Genomic DNA, 25900 nt, shown 5'->3' with positions numbered 1-25900 from the left:
TGGACTGTCAACTGTGCAAATACATCTGGAGTAATACTCTTACATTAGAAAAGTCATTTCAGTTTCAAAATTGTCACTTTAACCAAACTGAGTTATCTAATATTTTATAAGCACAAATCATACAATTTGAGACCAAGACTGTCTACTGTCATATGATCTTTCAATCAATTATTACATGGGAGACAAATGCCAATCTTAGCCTTTAAGCACTTACTTCCATAGTTAAATAAATTATCATTTTTAGGCTTCTAAAATGAAAAAAATACACTCCGCAACGTTTTCACCACAAAAAAAAAAATAATACAACAGTTTACTGAAGGAGGACTAAATCAATATCCTCAGCATATTGCTTTGACAATGTCTGATAGCAAGGATAAATGAAACACGGTATTTTTTTTGTTTTTCACCCAAATTCTTCAAGTTCTCAGTCAGTTGAAACTTGAATAATCTGCTTTCCAACGTTTCGCCCATGATAAATACCAACCAAAGCTGATGCAGCATTTTCTAAACCCTCAGCAATGTCTTCTACAAAAAGCAGTTTTTTCTCTCTTATAAGCTGAATAGCAAACTCGAGGTACTCTGGAACCTTGTGCCGGAAGTCAAACTCAGAAAAACCTTCCATTCGTAATCTCTTTGAGATAAGACAAAACAAATTGTGGATACCATCTGGTTTCTTTAAATTGTACTGAGAGATCATCCCAGAAACTGCAATCCTACCACGGAGGTTCATGTGCAAAAGCACTTCATCCAGCATATTTCCTCCAACGTTCTCAAAGTAAATGTCAATACCATTGGGGAAATGCCTTCATGTTGTAAAGACACAGTTAGAGAAGCACATCATTTCAAAGACAGACTAAATTACATGTTTCAGACTCATAAAATTTGATAATTAATTAAATATTTATCAATGCGCTCTGAAGACTGGAAAGTCCTTCATTTTGCAGTGAGAGATAGATGAAGAAATATGTCCCTCCACAGAAAAATAATTTTATTCTTAACCTAACCAAATTTAAGAGTTAATATCTCAAATTGTCATTGAACTTTGAGAATTTATCTAAAAAAGGCATTAAACTTTATTTTGTACCAATAAAATCACTCAACTTAGACTTTTGTATCAAAAAAATCACTCAACTTAAGTCTCTGTGTCAATAAAATCATTCAATTAAATTTCTCAATAACTAAAATTTACCATGACAAAATAATTACTATTTATTCCTAAAATTGAATGATATTAATTCCTAAAATAAATAAATAAAAGAAAATCTATTTTGTTGATTAAGTTAAAAATTCATATATGAATTAATTCTCATTTTCCATTGTGTCTGATATTTCAAAATCAAGAACTCGTATCTTTTGAATATTTGTATAGCGATAAGATTCACAGCAATCCACTGCTACCACTAGGCGATATTAGTTCTGTTAAAAAATGGGGAATAACATAGCTTGAGATTTTTAGACTTGCCAACTCAGACTTGTCAACTCAGCCAAATTGATAAAATGGTAAATGTAACAAACTAAAAGACTAGAGAGGGCATGAATTTGCACGGTATCTTCTTCTCCAAAATCTCTTCCCTTCTATCCAATTTCTTCATCCTCAATCTCTTCTAAATCTCTTCTATCTCTTTTCTATTTCTACACATCTATCGAGCTATGGAGCTACTATTCGACTTTTCTGTTTTCTGTTATTCCGTAATTAGCTTAGTTTGTAGTTCAATTCAGTTAACAATATAATCGAAAACCGTTTCAAAAAGTACTTTGTTATTTCAAATCTGTTTGGGATCATTAAACGTTAGTGGCGTATTTCTCGAAGTAGGACAATTTAGATTTCAACTCTCTATATGAATATTCCATGACTTTTGTACAATATTTCGAGAACTTGATCTCTTTATGAAATTTTTGAGATGTCTTATATGAGAATTTAGTACTTTTTATATTAGCATAGGCATAAACTAGGGTTTAGGGTTGAGTAGCCTCCAAAAATCCTAATTTGAGTTGAACACAATTAGTAGAGTCTCAACTCGAATTGAACACATCTTCTAGAGTCCCACAAAATTTTATGTCTACAAATGTCCCTTGACCCTGCTTCAAGGTAGTCGAGTGTAGACTTGATGAAACTCAAAGACGAGGCTTGAAGTACTCATTCTTCCACTCAGATTTAATTTAAGAGAGAAGTGATGAGGGCACATGGTCCCACTTGGCTACCAATTTGTTTTGCAACAAATTTTAAACATATGAAAAATAAATAAATCACACAAATAAAATCTGAAGAAACATAACTTTATTTATCAAGAGTGTGAGTACAAATCTGTTGATCCCTTGATTCCCCCTCCTAAGATTTATCCATGATTCGAGGGTCGTTAGTGGCGTATTTCTCGAAGTAGGATGATTTAGATTTGACCTCTCCATATGAATATTCCATGACTTTTGTGGAATATTTCGAGATCTTGATCTCTTTATGGAATTTTTGAGATGTCTTTTAAGAGAATTTAGTATCCTTTATATAGCCATAAACTAGGGTTTAGGGTTGAGTAGCCTCCAAGAATCATAATTTGAGTTGAACACAATTTGTAGTCTTAACACGAATTGAACGCATCTTGTAGAGTCCCACAAAATTTTAATGTCTACAATATATACAAGGGAAAAATTCAATGCATCATTAACAAATCTTTCCCTTGGCTTGAATTCTCTTTTTCAACAGGAACACCATCTCTCTATCATGCCCTTATCCCTCGAAAGGGCTCTACTAAATACTGCACACACCAATCAAGTAGGCTTTGCCTAAACTTGTTAGTGGTGACTACTTTGGTCATCATATTAGTCAGATTATCATGTGTACACACTTTCTTCGCATTACAAACCCCTTTGCAATCTACTTACTTTGTCCCTTAAGCAATGAATCAAACTTCCATGTTTGATTCTTGTGAAGAGACTCAATCTCTTCGCCCATAGCACCAACCAACTACCCACTTATCTTCTTCTGAATTAGAAATAGGCAAATAGCCTATTTATAACTTGTCTTTGGTCTTGTTATTTGCCTTCTCGTTGAACTTCACCCTTGTTTGCTTACAAACATACAATACTCAGAAAAATTCGAAGCTTGATTTTTGTAGCCACCCAACAATGTTCGCTTGCTCAACAAAGAAAATTGCTTGTCACTCGTACGACCATGTCCAATTGGCACAACTATGACTAATTCAGATCACTCTTTCGAGAAGCTAAATTTTCTTCCCCCAACTAATTCAGATCACTCCTTTGAGAAGCTACATTTGATTCCCCTTCAAGTACACTGGCTTGAAGATAATACGATCTAGAATGTAGCTTACTCTTAATGAGTGCCATGGACCTTTTACACACTTTCAGTGTTCCATTATCTCAATGAAAGTTATATCTCTTATCATCCAAAGTTGAGAGAGAATTGAATTATTCTTCATTCGAGGAACATATCAACACTCAATGTTTCTGATAATATCATCAAACATTCTCAATTACCTATCTCCTCTACAACTAATGGAGTATCATCGCAAAAGTAGACAATCTCAATCGTTTGCTTGTATGTTGCAAACCAATTCTTGTATGAACCCATATAATAAGTTGCACCAGAATCAAGAACCAAGAAATTATGTCTGTGACTAAAACTCACAATTGTAAACTTCCCTTTTATGGTCATTGTCTGAATTGGTTCTAGTGTCTAAGTAAGTGTCAACAATATTTGCAGAGCGATCAACTTTCTACTTCCCTATTTTATCCTTAAGCTTAGGAAAATCTCTTCTATAGTGAGTCTGCTCGGCGCACTCATACCACTTCTGCTTCCTTGCTCTAAACTTCAATATGGTGTTATTCTACTAAGTTCTTCCCCTACTCAGAATGCCCTCACCATCAAACCTGTTATCCTGAAAGCTCTTCATAGAACTCTTTAGATTTTAGTGCATTACTAACTTCATCTAGTGAAATACTGCCTTTTCTTGTATAGCAACGTATCAACAAATGTATCATAAAATGATGGTAAGAAACATAACATTATCAAGGCCTGATCCTCACTCTCTATTTTGATCTATGTTCTTAAGGTCCACTCTGATTAGACTAAACTCACCAAGGTGGTTTTTAACCAATCTGCATTTTTTCACATGGAGATTGTACAACCTCCTTGTCAGATAGAGACCATTTATCAGCAATTTCTTAGAATATATATTTTCCTACTTCTTCCGTGTCACTGTGGTAAATTTTTCTTCAACAACTTCCCAAAAGAAGGCCATTTATAATGCTCAAGAAGATCGCACTCAAAGTCCTCTTTTTAAAGTCTGTCTTCTCTGGCTCTTTCGTCTCTTCAGAAAAACCTCTTTAATTGTCTTTCATAACCCTTGAAAGTGACAGTCTCATTCTAATCTTCCATTGATTGAAACTAGATCCACCATTGAATTTCTCTACTTCATACTTTGTTGATAGATGAAGTCATCTTAACCCTTGCTATTGTTACAGAAATATCATGGGTTAACTAGCGCACAAACACACACACAACAAATAAAAAAGAAAAAATAACACAAAAATTTAATGAGGTTTCGCTAAGCCTAACTCCCCGAGGAAGAAGTAGAGAGTTTTTAATTATTAAAAGTAGAAGGGTACAATCATATGAATCCGCAACTACAACCCTTTTACATAGGCAGAGTAGATTTAGTTTTATTTGGTGCACACCTGAACTTTATGTTGGTGTAGTTGGCCCTTGAACTTGATAATTTTACATTCATGACATTCCTAGATGTTGATGTGGCAAAGAGTGTGAAGCCACTCTCTTTAAGGCGCATGAAAAGGGAAGAATCAGCTTCCAAGAGGGTATTTTCAACTATTTATTGCCACAGTCAATATAATGATTTGCTTTTTAAAATTGTATTTCTCTATATATTATTCTTAATACACAATGCAATATTGTTTATAAATAAGATCTAATCTAAGCTTATTGTCAAAAGAACAAATAATGCAGATATTCTTGGGCCATAAAAGAAATCACAGCAGTATGAACCTTTTCAAGGCTCCGGCAAGATCATTTCCTTGCTTGTAGTTAAAAGCATCATCGAAGCCAAGTTGTGATTTTAAAAGACATACCTGCAAAATACATGATTAATAATGGGCACTTGCATATAAAAGCAAAAGTGAAATATTACCTTTTCATCAGTACTAGCGCTGCCAACGACATAGCAACCTTTCATTTTCGCAAATTGTCCAACAAGCTGACCAACTCCTCCTGCTGCAGACGAGACATAAACTACATCCCCTTCCTTTGCGGAGCATAGATTATTAAAACCAATATAGGCTGCAAGTCCTGGCATACCTGTAATAATTTAACTTTAAAATTAGTCGACACAAATATGTATGACTCATTTTAGACGAAAAGTAAATAGGAAATTGATACCTAAAATTCCAGCATAGTATGAGAGAGGCACATCGGTATATTTGATATTGAAAAGTCCATTAGTATTAAGAATCAAAGTATAGTCTTCCCAAGCAGTCATTCCCCAGATATAATCCCCCTCCTCAAAATCTGCATCTGCTGATTTAATAACTTTTGCCACACCAAGTCCAATAATGACCTAAAATTGAAATGCGATGATAAATTGTGACAAGTAATTAAGATAAGGAATCAAAAAAGGGACTTACAGAACCAGGATTGAATGAGGCAAGTAAAGGAACATCCTCGGATATATGATGAGACATCCTGTGGCGCATATAAGGGTCACAACCCAAGTAAAGATTCTTCACAAACAAACCCCTTGATCCTTGTGGAATATCGCTACTTATCATTGACTTTCGTAACTCAAAATCACTCTCTTTTGGATACCCTTCAACATAATTCTTCAACACAACTTGTTTGTTTCCTAACATCATGCTTGACTCTCTCCTTTCTTCTCTTCTCTCTTTTGCCAACTCAAATCTACAGTCAAAACCACAACTACCGCCTGCAAACTTCTTTAATTATATCTTCTTACTCCATTTAATTCCTAATAAAATTTCTAAATCTCAACGATATGTATTTAATAGTGTAATCACATTTTTCTCTATTTTTTTTTTTTGTCCTTTTCAATGCCACACTCTAGGAATATTTATTACACTTCAAAATAGGGTAATGCTAAAAATTTTAGAAGACTATAATATCTTATTTCTTTTTAAATAAATTGAATCGTTAAGTAGTATACATTACATATCATATATGATACACTAATCTGATATACATTATACATGATACACTAATCTAATGTGTAAGATACATTAATTTAATGCGCGAGATACATCAATTGATATGTGAGATACATTCATTTGATGCGCTCATATATCAATTTGATGCGTAAAATAAGTAATTTTGGTGGCTTGTAAAACGAATGGGGATAATGGTAATAAGAGAACTTAAAGGTGAGATTTCTATCATTTTTCCTAGAAGACAACTCCCACCTCCACGTAGATCAATAAATTCCCTAATTACTAATCCCCCCCCCCCCTGATTTCTCTTAACATACAATTCACCCATCTCACAAATAGTTCCCCCTCATTTCTGTAATACGAGTTCTCTCATTTCTCTCATACGATTTCCCGTTAAAGTATTAGGTCATACGTTGGTTCGTTCTTTATTATAGCATTTTGTCAAAGCATGAACTTCTTTCCCTCTTAAGTGAAACTTAATCACATTGAAACAAAATTTTTACCATCCATTACTGAAAAACCATGACTAACAAAATAGGAAAACATGTTTTTAACCATGTTTAGAGGTTATAGATGTGAAAAATCATACCGGAATTTCTGTTGGAGAGTTTCAAGACTCTAAATTACTGGGGAAAATAACTCAATAGATTACATTACGACGCCTTGCCAGTCCTACATAGCTCCTTGGCAGTGAAACAAACTAAAAGGGCTCTGAAATCCAAATAGCTAGACTATTTCAATATATATGACATTACAACACCATTTTGTTTGTATTTTCTCTTGATATACTTGCATAACTCAAGAGTTCTACTTTGTCGTGTAAATTACAACAGTCCTCTACATACAGGTCGGGTTCCACTCACAATTGGGAAATATGATTTGTTTCATTTAAAAATAGACAACCGGAGATATAGTTGTTGAAATCATTTCCTTTAACAGTTTCTCCTCCATCGATGATAGTTTCAGTGCCATAATGTGACTGCACTAGTACAGTATCCATCTGGTTTTAGAGTTCTGCATTGTAGATTGAGCTTAACAAGAGGGAGGGGGCATTTCTTCACAATAAGATACAATGACATGAAATTTATCCACGTTAAAAACTAAGGAAATATCGTATGAGAAAAATGACGGGAAATCATATTAGAGAAATGAGGAAAAAATTAGTAATAATGGGTTTTATTAGTCTATGTAGAGATGGGAGTTGTTTGGTGCTTATGTGACGTCAATGTGGCATCCACGTGACACTTAACATACTTCTCTTAGTTAGAAGGATAAAAATGACCCAATACATTGACATAAGGATACTTTTGAGCCAAATATAAATTAAAGATATATGTGAGCTATTTCCGATAGTTTAAGGGTATCTTTGAGCATTTTCCAAAGGTGAAATATCATAGGTAGAATACCATTCCGGTAAAATTTCCTGGCCAAAAGGATTTTTCCCTTTAAAATATTCCTAGTTAATTAGCATTTTCTATAACATCCCATAAATTGAAATAACTAAGAATAAGCTAGGAAACCAAAGATAATCATTTTTTGGAAATAAAAAGAGAAATGAGAAAAATTTCAAGATTTTAAAAGTGATTTTTTGTCATTTTCAAATGGCCATAACTTTCAGCTCAGAAGGAATTAGGGTGAGTTATTTATATGGTTGGAAATCCCTGGGGAAGATCTTTCCAACTACGCCGAGTTTGCACATTTTCGATGTTGTGTGAGGGAGTTATGCCTTTCTGAAGTTGGGTTGTAGGACTGAGCAAAGTCCAATCCGAATTTAGTAGTAAAGTAGTTTTTTTCCCTAGTATATCCTAGTTCATTTTAAGGGTTTATTAAGGGTAAAACCAAGTCCCAATTCAGTTTTTGGAAAAGTTAAGACGCTTAGGGCTTGGGAGAAAAAAGAAGAGAAGAAGAAGATCAAGAATTCTTCAAGATTGCAAAGGATCGTTACGCGGATTTCGTCGGGGGTGATCCCTTTAAGGTATGTGAGATCTTTCTGTGTTGGGTTCGTTCATCCACACACCAGTATGTTTAATCCATCAAGTTTTATATAGATTGAATTATAAACCTTGAATTTCTTGATGAACAAATTGTTAAATCCCTATTGGTTAGGTTGTAGAATACTTTTAGTGGTTTTGATTCGTGTTTCTGGATCGTTTTACGAGTCTAAACTATTGGGTATTGAGTATAGTAGTGATCCTAAGTGTTTGGGGGAAGATCCATGGAAGTTTAGGAGGTTTAGAGATGAAAATCGGAGAAGAAAAGTCGGAGGTCTCGTTTGATACACCCTAGGGAGCCGCGCCTGCCAGATCCCCTCAGGGCAGGCTCTGTCTGACAACTACTGGCGTGTCGCGCCAGCCAGAGCGCCTAAGACTAGAGTCTGTACGACATGATCTAGCGCTCCGCGCCTCTTAGAGCGTTAAGGCCACCTGGAGACCTCATTTTTTCCCTATCTTTCTGTACTAGTTCCTAAGTGATGTACCTATAATTCCTAGTTGATTCCAACACTCTAAAGTGCATCTAAACATCATATAATCATCCATAAACATGATATCAGGATCCTTGAATCCTTAATCCAATTTAAGGAAAGTTAGGATCAAAGTCAAAGAACTTGAGAGAAGTCTATAAGTTAAGAAGCAAGTCGAAGTAAGTTCTTAGATTCTAGCATCCTAAACAAACATTTTAAACTTTGTTTTAAGGCTCAAGCTATAAGACAAGCAAAGATTAAAGAGTTAAAGTTTGAAGTTCCTTTCTTCAAAAGTATATGGGGACTAAGTATTCCTAAAGAGAAGTAAAATATTTTCATATTTAAACAAGCAGGGAAAACTATGATTTCCAAGAGAGCTTTTTAAGAAAAGCTAAGTTTTGAGCACTAATCTCAAATTACAGAATAAGTATGTTTTAAAAGCATAAGAACCCGTATATATTTTGGGAGTAGTATTGAGTATCGATGTGGGGATGCGAGTTCTTATTAACTCAAGTCTCCATGAAAATCATGTAGTCATCATGGCTAGAAGAGGGTCATACTTTTTAGCTGAACCCTTTTCACAGTATACTAGTGTATCCATTAGGTAGTTCAGGTTCTATAATCTAACAAGGTTAGGATGGTCGGACAACGTGGCCGAGTACCGCTGTATCACCACTGTAGCTCTTAAGTGATAGTTGCGGTTAGAGAATCTCCCATAAAAGTATAGTATTTTCATATACATCAGTTATTTATATTTTTACATACATCTCAGATATTATTTGTATACTTTTATACACTCAGAGTTTACAACGTGTTTCAGTCAGTTTTTCTTTATATTGCATTTACTTTTAAACTGCATATATATTGGACAAGAGTTAGTAAATCATGAGTTGAACAGAGCCAAGGTAAGTCTTCTTTCTCACTTTTTTTCAAGCTTAAGTGTCATTAGCATTCCAACTCGCATACTTGTACATTCAATGTACTGATGTCAGTTGGCCTGCATCATATCATGATGCAGACACATGTAACGAGGACGACATCCAGCGTATCATTGATCCACTTGAGCACTCCATAATCAGTTGTTGAGCCTCGTTGCTTTCTAGAGGATCCATTTTATTGCTTTCTAGTTTAGTTCATTCGGCTTCATAGAAAAATAGTCATTTAGATTGTTTAGTTTGATGTCTCTTTTATCTTACATTTCAGATGTTTTATCTTGAAACTCAAATTCCATTTTGGCTAGATTATTACATTTTTTGAGTATTTTCCCTTCAAATTGCTCTTTACTGTTCAAGTTAAGTTAAGTCTGCCGCTGAGTTAAGTAAGTCAGGCCAAGGGTTGGCTTGAGTCCAGTAATAGTCACTAAATGAGAGTCCCGCCCAGGCTGTAGGCTTGGGGCGTGACAAACTTGGTATCAGAGCCCAGAGTTCAAGAATCCTAGGGAGTCTAAGAAGTTTTGTCTGTAGAGTCTTAGTCATCGGTGTGAATTGTGCTACATCTATGATTAGGAGGCTACAACATTTAGGAATATCTCAATTCTTTCATATTATTTTCGTGCGTTAGAGTTTTTCTCTAAAAGCCTCTCTCTAATTCATGATTGCGTGTATCAAAGGTTAACATGCCTCTAAGAAGGCCAGTTAGGGGTCGTCCTGCCAAAAGAAATGTTAAGGAAAAAGAGTTACCCAATGCTCCTGAAGTGCAACCTCAAGGGGAGGTTACCAATGCTGAGTTTCGTGAGGCTATCCAGATGTTGAGCCAAGTTGTAACCAACCAAGTCGGGAAACCAAGAGGAGCTAGACAAGAAGGGGCTGACATTTCAAGGATTCAGGAATTCTTGAGGATGAATCCCCCAAGTTTCACCGGATCAAGTACTACTGAGGGTTTGAAAAATTTTGTGGAAGAGTAGACGAAGGTATTGAAGGTGATGCATATGGTAAATACTGAAAGGGTTGAGTAGGTGCATATCAACTGAATAGTGTGGCTAGAACCTGGTTTGATCAATGGAAGGATGTTAAAGGTGAGTATGCACCACATCCAAGTTGGGCTTGTTTCAAAAAAGCCTTCTTGGGGAGGTTCTTTCCCCGGGAGCTGAAGAAAGCCAAGGTACAAGATTTCCTTACTTTGAAACAAGACTTCTTGAATGTGCACGAGTATGGGTTGAAGTTCACCCAGCTGTCTCGCTATGCTCCTAGATAGTGAAGGACATCAGGAGCAGAATGAGTTTGTTGTTGGCTTGGGTCGTGAATCAAACAAGGAAGGCAAAGCTGCCATGCTGATTGGGGACATGGACATTTCAAGGTTAATGGTCTATGTGCATCAGGTAGAGGAAGAGAAGCGTAGGGATAAAGAAGAGTACAGAAATAAGAAAGTCGGGACTAGAATGAGTCTGGGCAGCAAAAAAGTGGTTCAAATCATCCACCATTTCAAAAATAAAATGGGCTTGCACCGTCATCTGCTAGTGCACCTGCACCATGAGATAAACTTGAGTATCATGGTCAGAACTCCTGAGCTAAGCCTGCATATTCACATGGTAGTGTGGAGCAATGGCGCAAGAGGTATTAAATCTTCTGGATGCGCCAAGTGCGGTAGGAATCATTATGGCATATGCCGTGAACGCTCCGCGGGTTGTTTAAGTGTGGTCAGACCATCATATCATGAAAGAATGTCCTAAGAACAAGCAAGGCGGTGCTAATGGGAGTAATAGATCTCAGTCATCATGATCGACTCCACCAGACAAGGCTACACCTAGAGGAGCTACTTCTGGTGCTGGCGGAAGAACAAACCGCTTGTATGCTCTCAATAATCGCCAAGAACAGGAAGATTCGTCAGATTTTGTCACCGGTATGATTCGAGTCTTTGACTTTACTGTTTATGCATTGTTAGACCCAGGAGAAAGTTTATATTTTGTAACTCCTTATGTTTCTATGAACTTTGAAATTACCCCTGAGCAACTTAGCGAACCACTCAGTGTTTCCACACCTGTTGGTGAATCCACTCTAGTAAAAAGAGTTTATTGTGATTGTCCTATTTTCGTTAGTCACAAGAGTACCATGGCTGATTTAATAGAGTTAGGCATGGTAGATTTTGATGTCATTCTAGGTATGGACTGGCTTCATGCCTTTTATGCATCAATAGATTGCAGAACTCGAGTTGTCTAGTTTCATATTCTTAATGAATCAGTCATGAGTGGAGTAGTAGTTCAGTAGTGCCTATGGGTCGTTCACTTCATACATAAAGGCAAGAATTCCAAGGGGTGTAAATATCACTTAGTCTAAGTTAATGACTCAAGTGCTAAGTTACCTTTCCTTCAGTCAATTCCTATAGTTAGTGAGTTTCCAGAAGTCTTTCCTGATGAACTAACAAACCTGGAGTCCCCGAAAGATAGACTTCGGCATAGACATCATTCCATATACTCATCCTATATCTATTCCGCCATACAGAATGGCATCAGCAGAGTTGAAAGAGTTTAAAGAACAATTCAAAGATTTGCTAGATAAAGGCTTCATTCGACCAATCGTCTCACTTTGGGGTGCTCTGGTCTTATTTGTTAGGAAGAAAGATGGATCCCTTAGGATTTTTATACACTACCGCCAATTGAATAAGGTGACCATCAATAATAAGTATCCGCTTCCAAGGATAGATGATCTTTTCGACCAGCTTCAAGTTGCTTCTTGCTTCTTGAAAATTTGATCTCAGATCAGGCTACCATCAATTGAAAATTCGGGAATGTGATATTTCAAAGACAACCTTTAGAACAAGATATGGGCATTATGAGTTTTTGGTTATGTCCTTTTGTTTGACAAATGCACCTGCAACATTCATGGATCTTATGAACAGAGTTTTCAAACCTTATTTAGATCTGTTTGTCACTGTCTTCATTGACGAAATATTAATTTATTCAAGGAGTGAAGAAGATCATGCTAGTCACCTCATGATAGTTCTTCAGACTCTGAGAGATAAAGAGCTATATTCCAAGATCTCCAAGTTCAAGTTTGGGCTTAAGTCTGTGACATTTTTGGGCCACATAGTTTCCAGTGATAGAATTAGAGTTCATAATTAGACGATAGAGATGTATATACACTGATACACAATATTATACATTCATTGAAAATATTATACATTCATCTCTATCTTTTAATTCTATCACAATATTATACATTTTTGAGCCACATAGTTTCAATGAATGTATAATATTATACACTGATACACAATATTATACATTCATTGAAAATGAAGTGCTCTTATCAACTTTGTATAAAACTGTACAAGTTAAAAATTAACAAATCATAAATTTCACTCTTACAAACTCCATTCTACGAAACTCATCTAAAATGGGCCAAATATTCAATTTTATTATAAACTTGGGTTAAGTAATATAAGATGATAAAAATAGTAATGGTATAAAATGACAAATTAATAATATGAAATAAATATAGTAGTTATCGTTTGATTTATTTGTGTTCCATAGCAAACTGTTTGTCAGTCCCTCTCTCGCTTATATTCTCGCTCACCATTCTCCCTCTCTCGCTCACTTCCTCTGCTCGCCTCTCTCGCTTTATACAATAAAATTGTATAAATTGTATTTCTAATTGTATAAAACGAGTATATACACATGCAAATACATATATCTCCGTCTTATGCACTCATAATTATACAATAAAAGTACTTCCCTACCCAAGTCTCTTTTGTCTTTCTCTCTTTCTCGTTTTATATAAATTCAAATTATAATTAATTGCTCTCTTTCTTGTTTTATATGATTCGATTCAATTGTATATTCCCTGCCCAAGTCTCTTTTGCCTTTCTCCCTTTCTCGTTTCATACAAATCCAAATTGTATATAATCATTCTATACACTTATAATATACAATTCATTTTATATACTTCATTTAATACAAGTCTCTGCTCAAATTTCTTTCACTTTCTCGTTTTATATACTTTGTTTTGTACAATTTGCTTTAATTATATGTGTATAGCAAATTATATACATATATATGTTTGCTAATGAAACGCAATTATGTAAGCTTTGTTATAGCATACAATTATGAATTTTATGTTTGTTATATGTGAAAGTTACTTTACTCTTTGTGGAGAGAGGTAAGTTGTTGAGGGATGGAGACCTACAACATGAACCAAAACATGTTTGCACAAAAAAACATACCAAAACAAGAAATAGTGAAGCAATGCCAGGTTAAATTAATAATACTAGGACCCTCCAAAGATGATCTTTTACATAAATTTATCATATTCTAACTTATTACAAAGGTCTAAGAGAGATGCAGAAATGGGAAAACGATAACTCTACTAGATTAGGGACCTGTGCCACCATTATGTACATTTGCCTTCACACAAACTGAATATGCTCGGTTTTGACAGTAAAGTGACCATTGAGAAGTTATATGTCTTGCTTAGGCTTCCGACTTAATTCAGAATACTGACCACCCATCAGCTGTAATATTTCTACCCACAAACTCTCTGATGACGAAGTTTGCGAACCTGCAAAAATCAGATTTGCACTACAAGAGGCAACATACCAATAGCCAGATTCAATCTCTTCCCTCAACTGGTCAAGCTGCCACCCCGCATAGCCAACAAAGAATCTGAAATCATGAGATTTAAGCACCCCTTTGTTTACCAATGCAGATGCTTGTTCCAAACTGTTCCGAGCTCCAAAACACACTCCAGGAATCACCTCTTCAAACCTAGGTAGCCCCGAACCAGCCCCTGTTTTTAGTAAAAACATAGTTGCCTCAAGGGGCCCACCGAAGTGCAAGGAACAATCAGCAAAGGTTGTTGCCAGGTCAACATTTGTGGGTTTCATGTCAATGATCTTTTTGCCTAGTGGCCGGTTTATGACTACACCAAATGGACCCTCTTGTGGGTGCCTATTTCCAGATCTGAGGAGAAAAATTACTTTTCTTTCAAAAGTATGAACTCCGTCGAGCTTTTCAGTGGCAACTAGAACACAGCCGTTCTCAGGTGCTGAAATTGGATGCGCCCACTTCAGGGGAAGGGCTTCAGGACCAAAACTTGTTCCCTCTTGCTTTTGAGTGTCAGAGACTGCATTTATCGCCTGTTGTAACAGTGTTAGAAGAAACCCTATTCTTTATATGCAAGTTTTAGTATATTTAAATTATGATTTGACAAGCTCTGAGAGAGAAGATTTTGATATATAAAACAAAAAGAAAAAATAGATAAATGCCTAAATGATATGCTCAGAAGAATGCAAGCACATAGCACTCCTTAAAAGAATGACATCATGTGAATCCTAGGGAAGAAAATCACAGGAACTAAAAAGTTTATCCTAGGTAGGACCTATAACTCATTCCCACATGTTTACTTTGTTGAACAAATCACAAACACCATCAGTGGTGAAGGCAAATATACTAGGTGATTTCCTACCATTTGTCCAAGCCATGGTGGACAGAGTTATCCTTTACCTGTGCTGGTGGATGTAGCAAGTACCCCATAGAATTAGTCGAGGTAGCACGAGCTGGCCCGGACGCCAAGGTTATCCCAAAAAAAATAAAACTGTGCAATCTAGCAAAATGTTACGCCATTTGTAAAAGGGAGACAAAATTTTAGGAACTCAGAGGTACTCTCCCCAGACCCCACTTGTGAGATTACACAGGGTATGTTGTTGTAGAAGTATTCTAGAGTTGATCAACAACACCTCAAAAAAAAGACATGGTGAATCATGTCATTGACACACATTAAGAAATGATTATCAACATGTAATATCATCATGTGAAAAGGAAAGTGAGGTGACTTATCAGATTATAAGATGATTTACACACTTGCGGAAGTAATCCATAAACCATACCAGCTCCTGAATGTAAAGAGATGCTCGGAATTCCCTCCAGTCCAAGGGCTTCTGATGAGCTTTTGGAGATCCAGTATTTTTTGAGCTATCGTTTTCAGGAGATGGGTTGCTCCCTTTTAAGTTATCTTCTTCTGGGCCCTTCCCTTCAGTATAATCCACATTAGAGAAAGGAACAACAAGCTATGCCTAATCAAGATGCTATTAAATCTAATGTATTCATAAAAATACTATGAGAAGCATCAATTAGGGAAAAAAATTACAATCTAACAATCCATCACTGTAGGGGAAGGAAGAAATATCAGTTATACCTTGACACGTACACACTTGCTTAAGTGCAAGGTGTGTCATTGTGTCAACGACTGATCAAGTTATCATTAATCATTATGAGAGAATCATAATGGCATACGAACGTAAATTGCGAAAAATGGGCACTACTAATCACTCCTTCCTTCCTACTGGCCAACCCCTTCCCCTTGCATTTCTTCTTCCCTCCTTCCCCCTTCCCTTGTATCTCTTCTTCCCACCTCCCCCTTTCTTTGTTTGATAAAAAATAGTTTCAGGTCATAGGAGAGATTGGTGTACTGTGACTCCATCATTTTGCCAAAACCAGAGAAGTAACATACAATATGCTTGCAACTGTTACATCAATCTACCGAACTGACAATAGACAGAATTGGAAAACGTTTCCTAGCAATCTTTTTCACATCTCAAGCTGATATTAGATCCCATCAAGGAAAACGGCCACTAGTGTAGTCCCATTTTTATAACCAATTAAGTGTGAATAATTTTTTATGTCATAACATTTACTATAACCTCTATTATGATTTTCCTAAAAATTGAGATTCTCATTTTTTATTGTGAGATTTGGAAATATGAAGTGGAGTTTTATTGTTTATACAAAATCAATTTTTGAGAGAAGTGTAAGCATTTGTTTATCCAAAATCAATCATGTGAAAGTATAACACCACCTTTGATAAATTGGTGCATTCACACTTGCTACAACCACTCAAAAAATAATCCCAGAATGATGTTTATTGGTTAACCCACCATCATCACTACATCTATTGTACCAACCAATGATCATCTAAGCATGAACGAAAATTGTATAACAAAAAGTATAATTGAGTACAACAGATTATCTAAATTACTCTGCCAATATTCCATTCACACAATATGTTGGTACTATTCATGCCTACTGCACAAGCCTGACAACTTTATTTTGTGAAAACTGATAGGTTCCAATATGTAGTCGTTATACATTCATTCAACAAGATTTATGTATCCTAGCATCACTGAGTCAGGTAAATTAGTGTTGAAGTCTGAGAACAAGTTAGTGCTTGCTAACTGAAAAAAGGCAATCCCTCATGAGGCAAACAAAATCATAATACGGGATAAAAATATATCCTGTTGTTTAAAATTTGATGCTGCTCCATAACAGAATATCCTAACTACAAAAACTTAGATAACTACGAGAAACAATATGAAATTATCTTAGACTAAATAAGAGTAATCAATTCTTTAATGGGAAACGGCATTGTGGTCTAAAAGATATTTTCAGTGTTTACATCAATAGGTTTTGAACAGAAAAGTTGTTCAAAGTTTAACCAAAGCTTGTAGCCAAGTCATCATAAAGGTTAGCTGAGGAATAAATTAGACAGCAACAAGGCACAAGCCAAGTGAATCGTCAAAAAGACTCTTAATGTTGTATGACTCAGTAATTTCACCTTATATATTGCTTTGAACAGTCGCTAGAAGGAAAATCAATGTTCGCACTTGGTCATATAAACATGTTATGGACTTATGTCTAGATACTAAATGGGACTCGCAAAGTAAAAGGAGAGGAAATTCTGGAGAAAATGATCAAAATAGTCCTTAATGTATAGGGGTTTAAGCAATTTGATCCTTCATATATATCACCTTATCAAAATAGTCCTTTAAGTATAATAAAACATGTTCATTTTGGTCTTTTGCCCTAAAACTAACCATTACGATAAGAAGTGTGGTTAAATTTAACAGTAGGTCCCACAATATTGACACATGTCAGTCTTCTTCTCTATTCTTCATCTTCAATCTACCACCTTCCATATTCTTACAAGTAAAATAAGTCCCGCTACACTCACTTCTTATCTCCATCTACCTCTACGAAACAATCTCTATAGTTTGCGCTTTCATACTTACAAAAATAATACAAAAAAAGATGAGACCATCGATACGGATGAAAACAAAATACAACACTTTATTAGTTCCCCTAAGAAGATTGCCATAAATCAGTTCTTTCCAAGCTTTAGTCACAGTTTCTTATTGAAGGATCACTTCAGAGTTCTTTGTAACTGAGTAAGAGAATGTTTGTGTTAACACATTAAGTTCCTTAAAAAGGGGGAAGGATATAGCTTTCTTGATTTTTCCTTACGAAATTGATAGATTGTTTTAATTCCACTTTTCATATATAAAGTAAAATTTGAACGAGACAAAGGTGAAAAATAGAATTTTAAAACATGTTACTTAGAAATTTGAAGAGACTTTAATTTGTGAGTCGGATTTTGTTAATGGAAAGAAGAATGGACTTTCTTTTATCAGTGAAGAAGAATTGGGTGAAGAAAGAAGATTTGAGAGAGAAGGGTAGGTGTCAATATTGTGGAACCCGCCGTTAAATCTAACAACACCTTTTAGTTTAATGGTTAGTTTTAGGGTAATGGACCAAAATGATCATCTTTTCCTATACTTGAAGGACTATTTTAATAAGGTGATATATATGAAGGATCAAAATACTTCAACCCCTATACATCAAGGACTATTTTGGTCATTTTCTCGGAAATTTTGTCAAGCAACATAAACAATTACAAACAAGACAGAGCATCCATCAAAACGTTAAATAGGTGGATCCGGAATCAACACAAGAAAACTTCCTGCATAAAAACTATAATGTTCTATCATAAATGAACATAAATTTTCTTAGTCTAACCCAAGACCAACACATAAACCCTATCTAACCAACCCAATGTTTTAATAGATGGTAACATGAAAGGGTCCAAGTCAAGACTAAGTGACCAATAGGAAGCCAAGGTAGGTAAACCAAGATTCTTTGCACTGGATGCCATTAGGTTATAAGGGCACCTTCCCATCAACCCCTAAGGTCAACAAGACGCCACAGATATGTTCTAGTTTGGCAGCCAAGTCAGCAGGGTAGGCCAACATTGGCACAGAGGGAGTGATACCTTCTCCACATGCTTTCCATAAATTTAGTAGTGCTGCCATTTGAACTGCTTTCTCCATCTATTTTTTGATTAGTACATGCTATTTTATTAAAAAAAAGATGGTAAAGCTATTGAATAAAAGACATGTACAAAAAAGTTTTCTCTCAGTGCAATAAAACATGGAAACAGCATTCTTATGCGACACGCAGCCTCAACAATGGGAACCAGCTAAACAACTTTTACACGAGGCTCCAAGGAGAGATGCTTGCATGACTCATTACTTCTCAGATACTGTAAATGGTTTTGCAACCTAGGTTCAATGACAAGGTTCCAATTGTCTGTAGCCTCCTATTAGATTGCCTTGACCTATCATTGCTTTAGATTTGCTCTTCTGAGCTTTCAATACTAATCATCATAGGCTTCAGTTTATCTACCTATTTATAGGCAACTGAAACATTCCGTAAGTCATCAGACAACAGGTGTTTGATACTTTATCCCACCGCACTCCAATACAAAATAATCTCTTTTAATTATGTCTTTTTTTTTTTGAGAAAGTTAACATTTAATCTCTTAACTGTGTCTAAAGTCAACTCTTCAGCCAGGTCTCCTATAAATCTAATAATAATAACAGCAACTTTGTCGCAATCCCAAACAAGTCTAGCCCGCCTTCATACAATCACAAGAAGAAGAAAAAAAGTACCTGCTTGACTCAATCTGATTCACAAAAAAAGATATTTTAGATCACAGTAGGTGTTTTGTGTGTGAATCAGAGGCAGAAGGTATCAACTGCATTCTGATCCACTGCAAAACAATAAGACAGATCTGGAATATGTTTCTAAGCATTTAGGGAATCTGCTGCTGATGCTAAGACAGTTGAGGAGTTGTTACTAAGCTGCCAAGGAAGAAAAATTAACAGAGAGATCAGAAGATTGTTCTGTACCATTCCAGCTGGCAATATTTGGGTTATTTGGTGGAAGAGAAACACAAGATCTTTTGAAGGAAGGAAAAACCTGTTCATAAAATTAAATACAAATGTCTGCATTTGTTTGCTCTTTGGTGTAAAGGAATGAATGTATATGTCATAGACTATTAAGATTTCCTAAGCTCCCTGCATTTATATGGGATGCTGAGAGTTCCAAAACTGTACACATGCTGCATTTTCTTGGTGCAGGTTCTGATAGATAGAACTACCTTCTTATTGATTTAAGAAATAGAATTTTCTTACAAACTAAAATTTGCATTTTCCTTATTAAGGTACTATAGAAAAAAGAGAAATGTACCCAATTAAAATGTGATTTTGGCAAATGGTACATGTTTTTCTCAACCTCCCATAAGACCTTAGCTGGAGAATAACTAACAATAGTTTCCACTGAAGGAATAATGGATCCGGATCCAATGCTTTGGAATAAGTATGAGTAAATCAAATGAAATAAAGTGCTTCAATAAGACCGCATACCTAGATCTAACATCATACACCCAATTGAGACATTATCAACTCACTACTAGGTCTTGTCAATACAAGGCTTCAAATTGAATTTACTTCCATGATATTAGCATTCATTAGAAAGCAACCAACTCATAACATTCAAGCGCAAGAGCAGAACACGTGGAAAATAGAAGCCAAGCACTTAATCATATTTGAATACCCAAATGTGAATTGTCTCAAACACATTACATAAAAGCAATACTCCACGTGATCCAAATTTATGCTAACTAGGTTTAATGACTTTCTCCCATGAGAAGGTGGGGAAGTTGAGATATGTGGTCTATGTGGTGTTAGATATGCATTTGTGCTGATTATTGATGATATGCATTTGATATGAAGGAAAATTCGTAGCACCCAAGGGTATGACGTAGTAGCCAATAAAGTGGTTGAGACTTGAGAGCCGTGAAGTGTTAAGTTCAAATCCCAACAAAGAAAAAAACACTTAGTGATTCTTCTCATCTGTCCTAACCTTGGAATAAGAGTTACAGGTTGCTTGTTGCTTGTTGCTAGTGGAAAATGGCAGGTATCTCATAAATTAGTCGAGGTGAACGCAAGTTGGCGCGGACACCACAATCAACGATAAAAGAAAGGGTGAATTCATAGCAGGAAGTTTACAACTGAACGAACAATGTTTTTTGTTATTAATAAAGTTCTCAGCTTGTGCCTCTTACAATGATAATAGTAGTCCCATTTTTCTCAACCCTAGATATAAGTTTGCTGTCTTAGAGCAGTATTTTGGACGGAGAAAGGCGACAAGGGTTCGCCTCGCAACAAGGTGAGGCAAGCGGCTCACCTTTTAGAATTGCGACACCAATTAACACCAAAATATTAAAAAATTTGATTGCATATATAAATAATCAAAAACTCACTAACAATAACATTTAGCAAATATTTCAGTTCAAAATAGATAGTAGATACAAAAACTAGAACTTGAATGAGAAAAAGATGGAACAAAAGTCAAAATAATGAGAAAAATCAAAGGTAGAAGACACTCTGAAGTGCGAAGAAAAAGAAGGAAAAATAAACAGAGGAAGAAAAAAATCTGAAGAAGAAAAAAAGAAAAAATTAGAAGAAGAAAAGAAGAAATTCGTATTGGTTTCATAGCCGGAAAAGATTGGCTCGTCGCCTGAGAAGTCTAGTCAAGTCGATTTGGTTGGAGTCACAGTCACAGTCTACGAGTGCAACCGCACAAATTTGGAAAGATAACCACAAAATTACCTATTAACATTTAAAACCCAGAACCGATCGCTTTTTTTGTTAAGAAAATATAAAAGGCGACACCTTTCTCACCATTGTCCCCATGGTGTCGCCTTTTGAAGATGGTAGCACCACATAGCTAATAGGTGATGAAGGTTTGCCTCGTCTCTTGCCATTGGGGACGAGGCAATCACATTCCACAACACTGACTCAGAGACTCTTACAAAGATTGTTTTCTCTTACAGAGAGATCAGGAAACACTTCCACTATGTTTCCGAAGGACGAATCAAAAGCATATGGCTCATCCAATCTTTCACATCAAATTCTTGGCTTTTCACAAAAATTACAAAGAAAAGAAGAGAAGTTCTTATATATTTTTATATTTTGTAATGAATAGTCTGGTAAAAGTTGTTGGTGTGTGCCTCTTCTCCAATAAAATAAGTCTCATTTCTTCTCCAGCCCCAGATACAAGAAAGCTGGCTCAAATATGTTCTCAAGTAATGTCCCCGCAGTCATTTTTCTTTTCCAGAGTATAAATTTGACACATTTCCTCCATGTTTCTTTTCACAACTTTTTCCAAGAAAGAGTTGAAAGCAAAAGGTTCATCATGATTCTCACATCAAATTCTAGCATATAATGTAACAAAAACAATTGGTTTCTAAAATTCTCATTATTCTTATAAGTAAAACACAGTTTTTTGCTGAACTACCACAACAATTAGAAACGGATCATCACATCAATCAACAAGTACTTGTACTAAAACAGGTGAACCAACAATACAAGGAGGAAATCATTTATTAATCTAAGCACAAAATTCCAATTCCAAATCCAAAAGTCTTGAACTACAAGAGAATCTGCCAGTTTAGAGATAACACGAAAATGAAGGGCAAAGGAAATTAGAAAGTGACAAATGAAAGTGGAATCTTTCAGTAACCCAAATGCACATCATATTTCTCATTACAAGTTCACTTAATATTAAAATACAAAATTAAAAGGAATAGCAATTAATGAAGAAGGTGATACATTTAAGAAAAGGCATGAACTTTAAATAGAAATACCTGAAGAAGAGGAATTGTCGGAGTTCTTCTTACCCATAGCTTTAACAAGTAAAGAGTGATAACCAGAACCAGAAAAAGCCCGTCTTTTAGGTACTCTGATCTCAAACACCTTCCAATTGTCAACTCTGACATTTTTCAAATGGCCAGAAACAAAGTGCTTGTCAGAAATTGAATTTCTGATTAGCAGATTGGTGTTCTTAACATGTACAGACCAAAGATCCATGATATGAGAGCAAGAAAATGATTTATTTTTTTTTACCTTTTCCTCTTCACTATTTTTGGTAGATTTCGAGTGGAACTGAAATGGGTTCTTGGAGATAATCAGGACGTTAACAATGAAAGGATGGAAAAAGTATATGTAGAGGGAGAGGACAAAGACAAGAAAATCACAGAACTTGGGGGAAGAATATGCCAATTTAAAACCGAATTGATAAAGAGGGGATTTGATTTGATTATCAACCAAAGGGTTTGAGGTGAAAATTATAGTATGATATGATAGTCATCATTTTGGGTTTTTTCTGGGATGGGTGGGTGGATCGGATCATCCATGAATTGGGTGGCCCCCACAACCAGATATTTTATTAATATTATTATTCACTTTATACAACACAACATAAACCTTTGCCATTGATTTTCTAAATTATATTTCGGAAAAAATTTGTCATATAGTGTTTGTTCATACAATTTGATATATACTGTTTGTTTATACAATTTTTCATTATTGATGACAAATATTTCAAATCCTAATTTTTTTCTAGTATTTTGATCAAATCTTATTATTTGAGATCTTTTGAAAATTGAAATTTTACAGCAAACTTTTATCTTTTACAAAAATATCATCTATAATAGTATTTACATTGTATTACATAATTTTTTTATGTGAACACCAAAATAGTGATAAAATATTTAGTGAATATGAAAGTGATAATATGATTATTGATGAAAATGATGAACAATGGTCTCACGGTGATAAATCATGTGTTTTCTCTACTTCACGATGTATGGAATGATGTTTGTTGCACTCACTCTAAACTATCACTTTACTCTACTGTGATGGACACTCCTTGTTATTTGTTGCAATAAAAATCCAATTGACTTTTGATACAAACTTATAAATAGTTTTGATAGTTTTTAAAACTTATGAGTATAAATCATATTTTTTTTTAAAAAAAAAGTGAAATATATTTTCAAAATATTATGACCAAACACATGGTGAAATTTCGCACAAATTTTTACCCAAATAATATCTACCAATAATATTTGAAAATGTATGGCCAAACGCTAACGTCATGTAAAGCTTTTTTTCTTCTCAAACAAATTTCATCTCTTTTGTTATAAAACTAGAAAAGGGGAAGACCGGCCTAATCATCATTATTTTGAATTCATAATATTTATTTGTGGCACTTTATTTTTTCTTAATTCAGTGATATCTATTTTTTCTAATGATAAAAATATTAACGATCAGACCTTAATATTAAAAATAAAAGAAAATTTATAGATAAAAAGATGGATGTTGTAAAACTAAATGGATGTCATGTGGACCACCCTTTAAGTGTAATCACTTACCATACCAAAATGATGTCATGTGGAGCCACCAATTTTTGAGGTGTGATCACTTGGCCAAGTGGATAGCTTCTCAATGGTCAAGTGTTCGTTTATATTTTTACATTGGCTATAAATAATCATCGTTTTCACTCACACAAGAAGATATAAGAAAAGTTTAATACTCGCTCACTTTAAAGGAGAATGACCTTATTTTTTATTAGTCTGTTTAAAAAAGAATGACCTCTTTTTTTGTAACAATTTTTTCACGTGGCATGTTTAAAACCACAAGATTAAAGGATAATTTTGTACATTTGACATAACTTTAATTTAGTTCCACATGATCAAAAGTCTTATTTACTTTTTTAAACTCCGTGCCAAGTCAAACTAGATCACTCTTCATGAAACGGAAGGAATATATATTATGCTCTCTTTGTTTGTTCTTCTTATTAATTAAGTTTATTAATATTAGTTTGTTAGCAAGTTATTTTATAACACGTTATTAGCACGAGACTTTGCCAACTTGAGCTACTTTAAATAGGTAAAAAGGGTAACAATTTTAATTTTTCTAAAAAAAAATGCTAATACTTCTAAACTTGAATTTGTTGTCTTGGATATATCGAGCAAAGGATGCTCATCCTAGATACTAGATACTGAAATCCTCCTGGATGCAATGGGTCTGGTAGGAACCATCAAAGATGATAACAAGACATTCATTCAAGAATGTGTAAAAGCTATGATATTTCTACGCCACCATCTTGACGAGGGGTTGAAAATGCAATACCCTGATGTACCGTGGTTTCACGGTACTTTTAATGTCATTCCCTTAAGTTTAGTGTGTGCCTAAAGCCTTTTTGTATTGATTTTTTATGTAGGTTTCTCGTTATTTGCATAAAATTTGTCCAAAGAAGAACGCGGAGGATTTGAACAAAAATTGCAGAAGTGACCACCTACGGAGCCCACGACGGTCCGTCGTGACTGTTGGTTCGTAGGTGGCACCATAGTGAGAAGAAAATGGTTGCTGAAGGAAGTTGGGAAAGTCTGAACAAGTGTGAGACTACGTAAGCTCATGACGGACCGTCATATCCATGACAATCCATCCTGCATATTCGTCGTGGTTGTAAGAGAGTAGTTTCAGTACCCAATTTCAAAATGTTTGTAAGTGTTGTGGAACAGAACCCCTCGACCGACCGTCGTGCTTGCAACGGTCCGCCATATCTGTCCGTTGAGGGTAACAAAAAGTTGATGAATAAAGAAGCAGAAAATTATGCCAAGTGTGGAATGACAGAGCCCACGATGGTCCGTCTTATCCATGACGCTCCGTCGCATGGATCGTCGATTCAGACGCATTTTGAACAAATTTTCCATAAATAGAGTCCTTCTTTTATTAGGTTTTATTTTATTATAAATAGTTCAAAAAACCTCGTTTTTCGGGTTAGACTTTTGGATATTTTTTAGTTCTCTTGTTTAAGTATTGAACTCTTGATTTTGGGGGGAAGGATGTTATGCCTCGTATTTTTTTTATACGTAGTGCGCATCATGATCTAGTAGACGTAAGTCCGGGGAATGAGATTTTATTTTGAGTTCCAAGTGATTAAAGAAATATTAGGCAAGGATGTTAATTCCAAATGTGATATTTAGTATGATTTGGCTAATGTAGGTGCCATTAACTTTAAGTGAGGGATTAATTAGTGGCTGATTAGGATTAATTTAATCCAGTGGGCCCCACCACTCATAATTGGTGGCTGATTAATATTTAATCCAGTGGGCCCCAACACTCAAGGCAAAAATTAAAAAGATCAGATTATGAGCTGGCCTTAGTGGACAGGTGTAGAGGGGGGCTGCCTCCACTTCATACCATTAAATGAGGTGGAGAAATACACTCTATGCTAAATAAAGTGGTGAAATGCATTGCTGCATATCATCTTCTTCTTCACCACTTGTTTTAGGCAGCCATGGA

At 35.3% G+C, this 25900-nt stretch overlaps 2 protein-coding genes across 4 annotated transcripts; both read right to left on the bottom strand.

The window, feature by feature from the left end:
- Positions 1–77: 77 nt before the first annotated feature.
- Positions 78–6120, bottom strand: LOC101246012 (2-alkenal reductase (NADP(+)-dependent)). Its single transcript, XM_004250624.5, has 5 exons — positions 5650–6120; positions 5405–5582; positions 5157–5323; positions 5015–5097; positions 78–803 (listed from the first exon to the last, which is right to left on the bottom strand). The coding sequence occupies exons 1-5, from the start codon at positions 5875–5877 to the stop codon at positions 425–427; spliced, it is 1035 nt and encodes a 344-aa protein (XP_004250672.2). The 5' UTR covers positions 5878–6120; the 3' UTR covers positions 78–424.
- Positions 6121–13813: 7693 nt separating this feature from the next.
- LOC101252045 (uncharacterized) lies at positions 13814–22890 on the bottom strand. 3 transcript variants are annotated; one of them, XM_004250598.5, is made up of 4 exons: positions 22658–22886; positions 22399–22523; positions 15464–15606; positions 13814–14713 (listed from the first exon to the last, which is right to left on the bottom strand). In XM_004250598.5, the coding sequence occupies exons 2-4, from the start codon at positions 22433–22435 to the stop codon at positions 14036–14038; spliced, it is 858 nt and encodes a 285-aa protein (XP_004250646.1). In that variant the 5' UTR covers positions 22436–22523; positions 22658–22886; the 3' UTR covers positions 13814–14035. The 3 variants fall into 3 exon arrangements, with proteins under 3 accessions (XP_004250646.1, XP_004250645.1, XP_019066641.1); XM_004250597.5 differs by having other exon boundaries at positions 22399–22890; XM_019211096.3 differs by having other exon boundaries at positions 15464–15601; positions 22399–22665.
- Between the last annotated feature and the right edge of the window lie 3010 nt (positions 22891–25900).

This window comes from Solanum lycopersicum, chromosome 11, assembly GCF_036512215.1.
Source record: "Solanum lycopersicum chromosome 11, SLM_r2.1".
Lineage (NCBI taxonomy): Eukaryota > Viridiplantae > Streptophyta > Magnoliopsida > Solanales > Solanaceae > Solanum > Solanum lycopersicum.
This window is presented reverse-complemented; position numbering and strand designations above follow the sequence as displayed.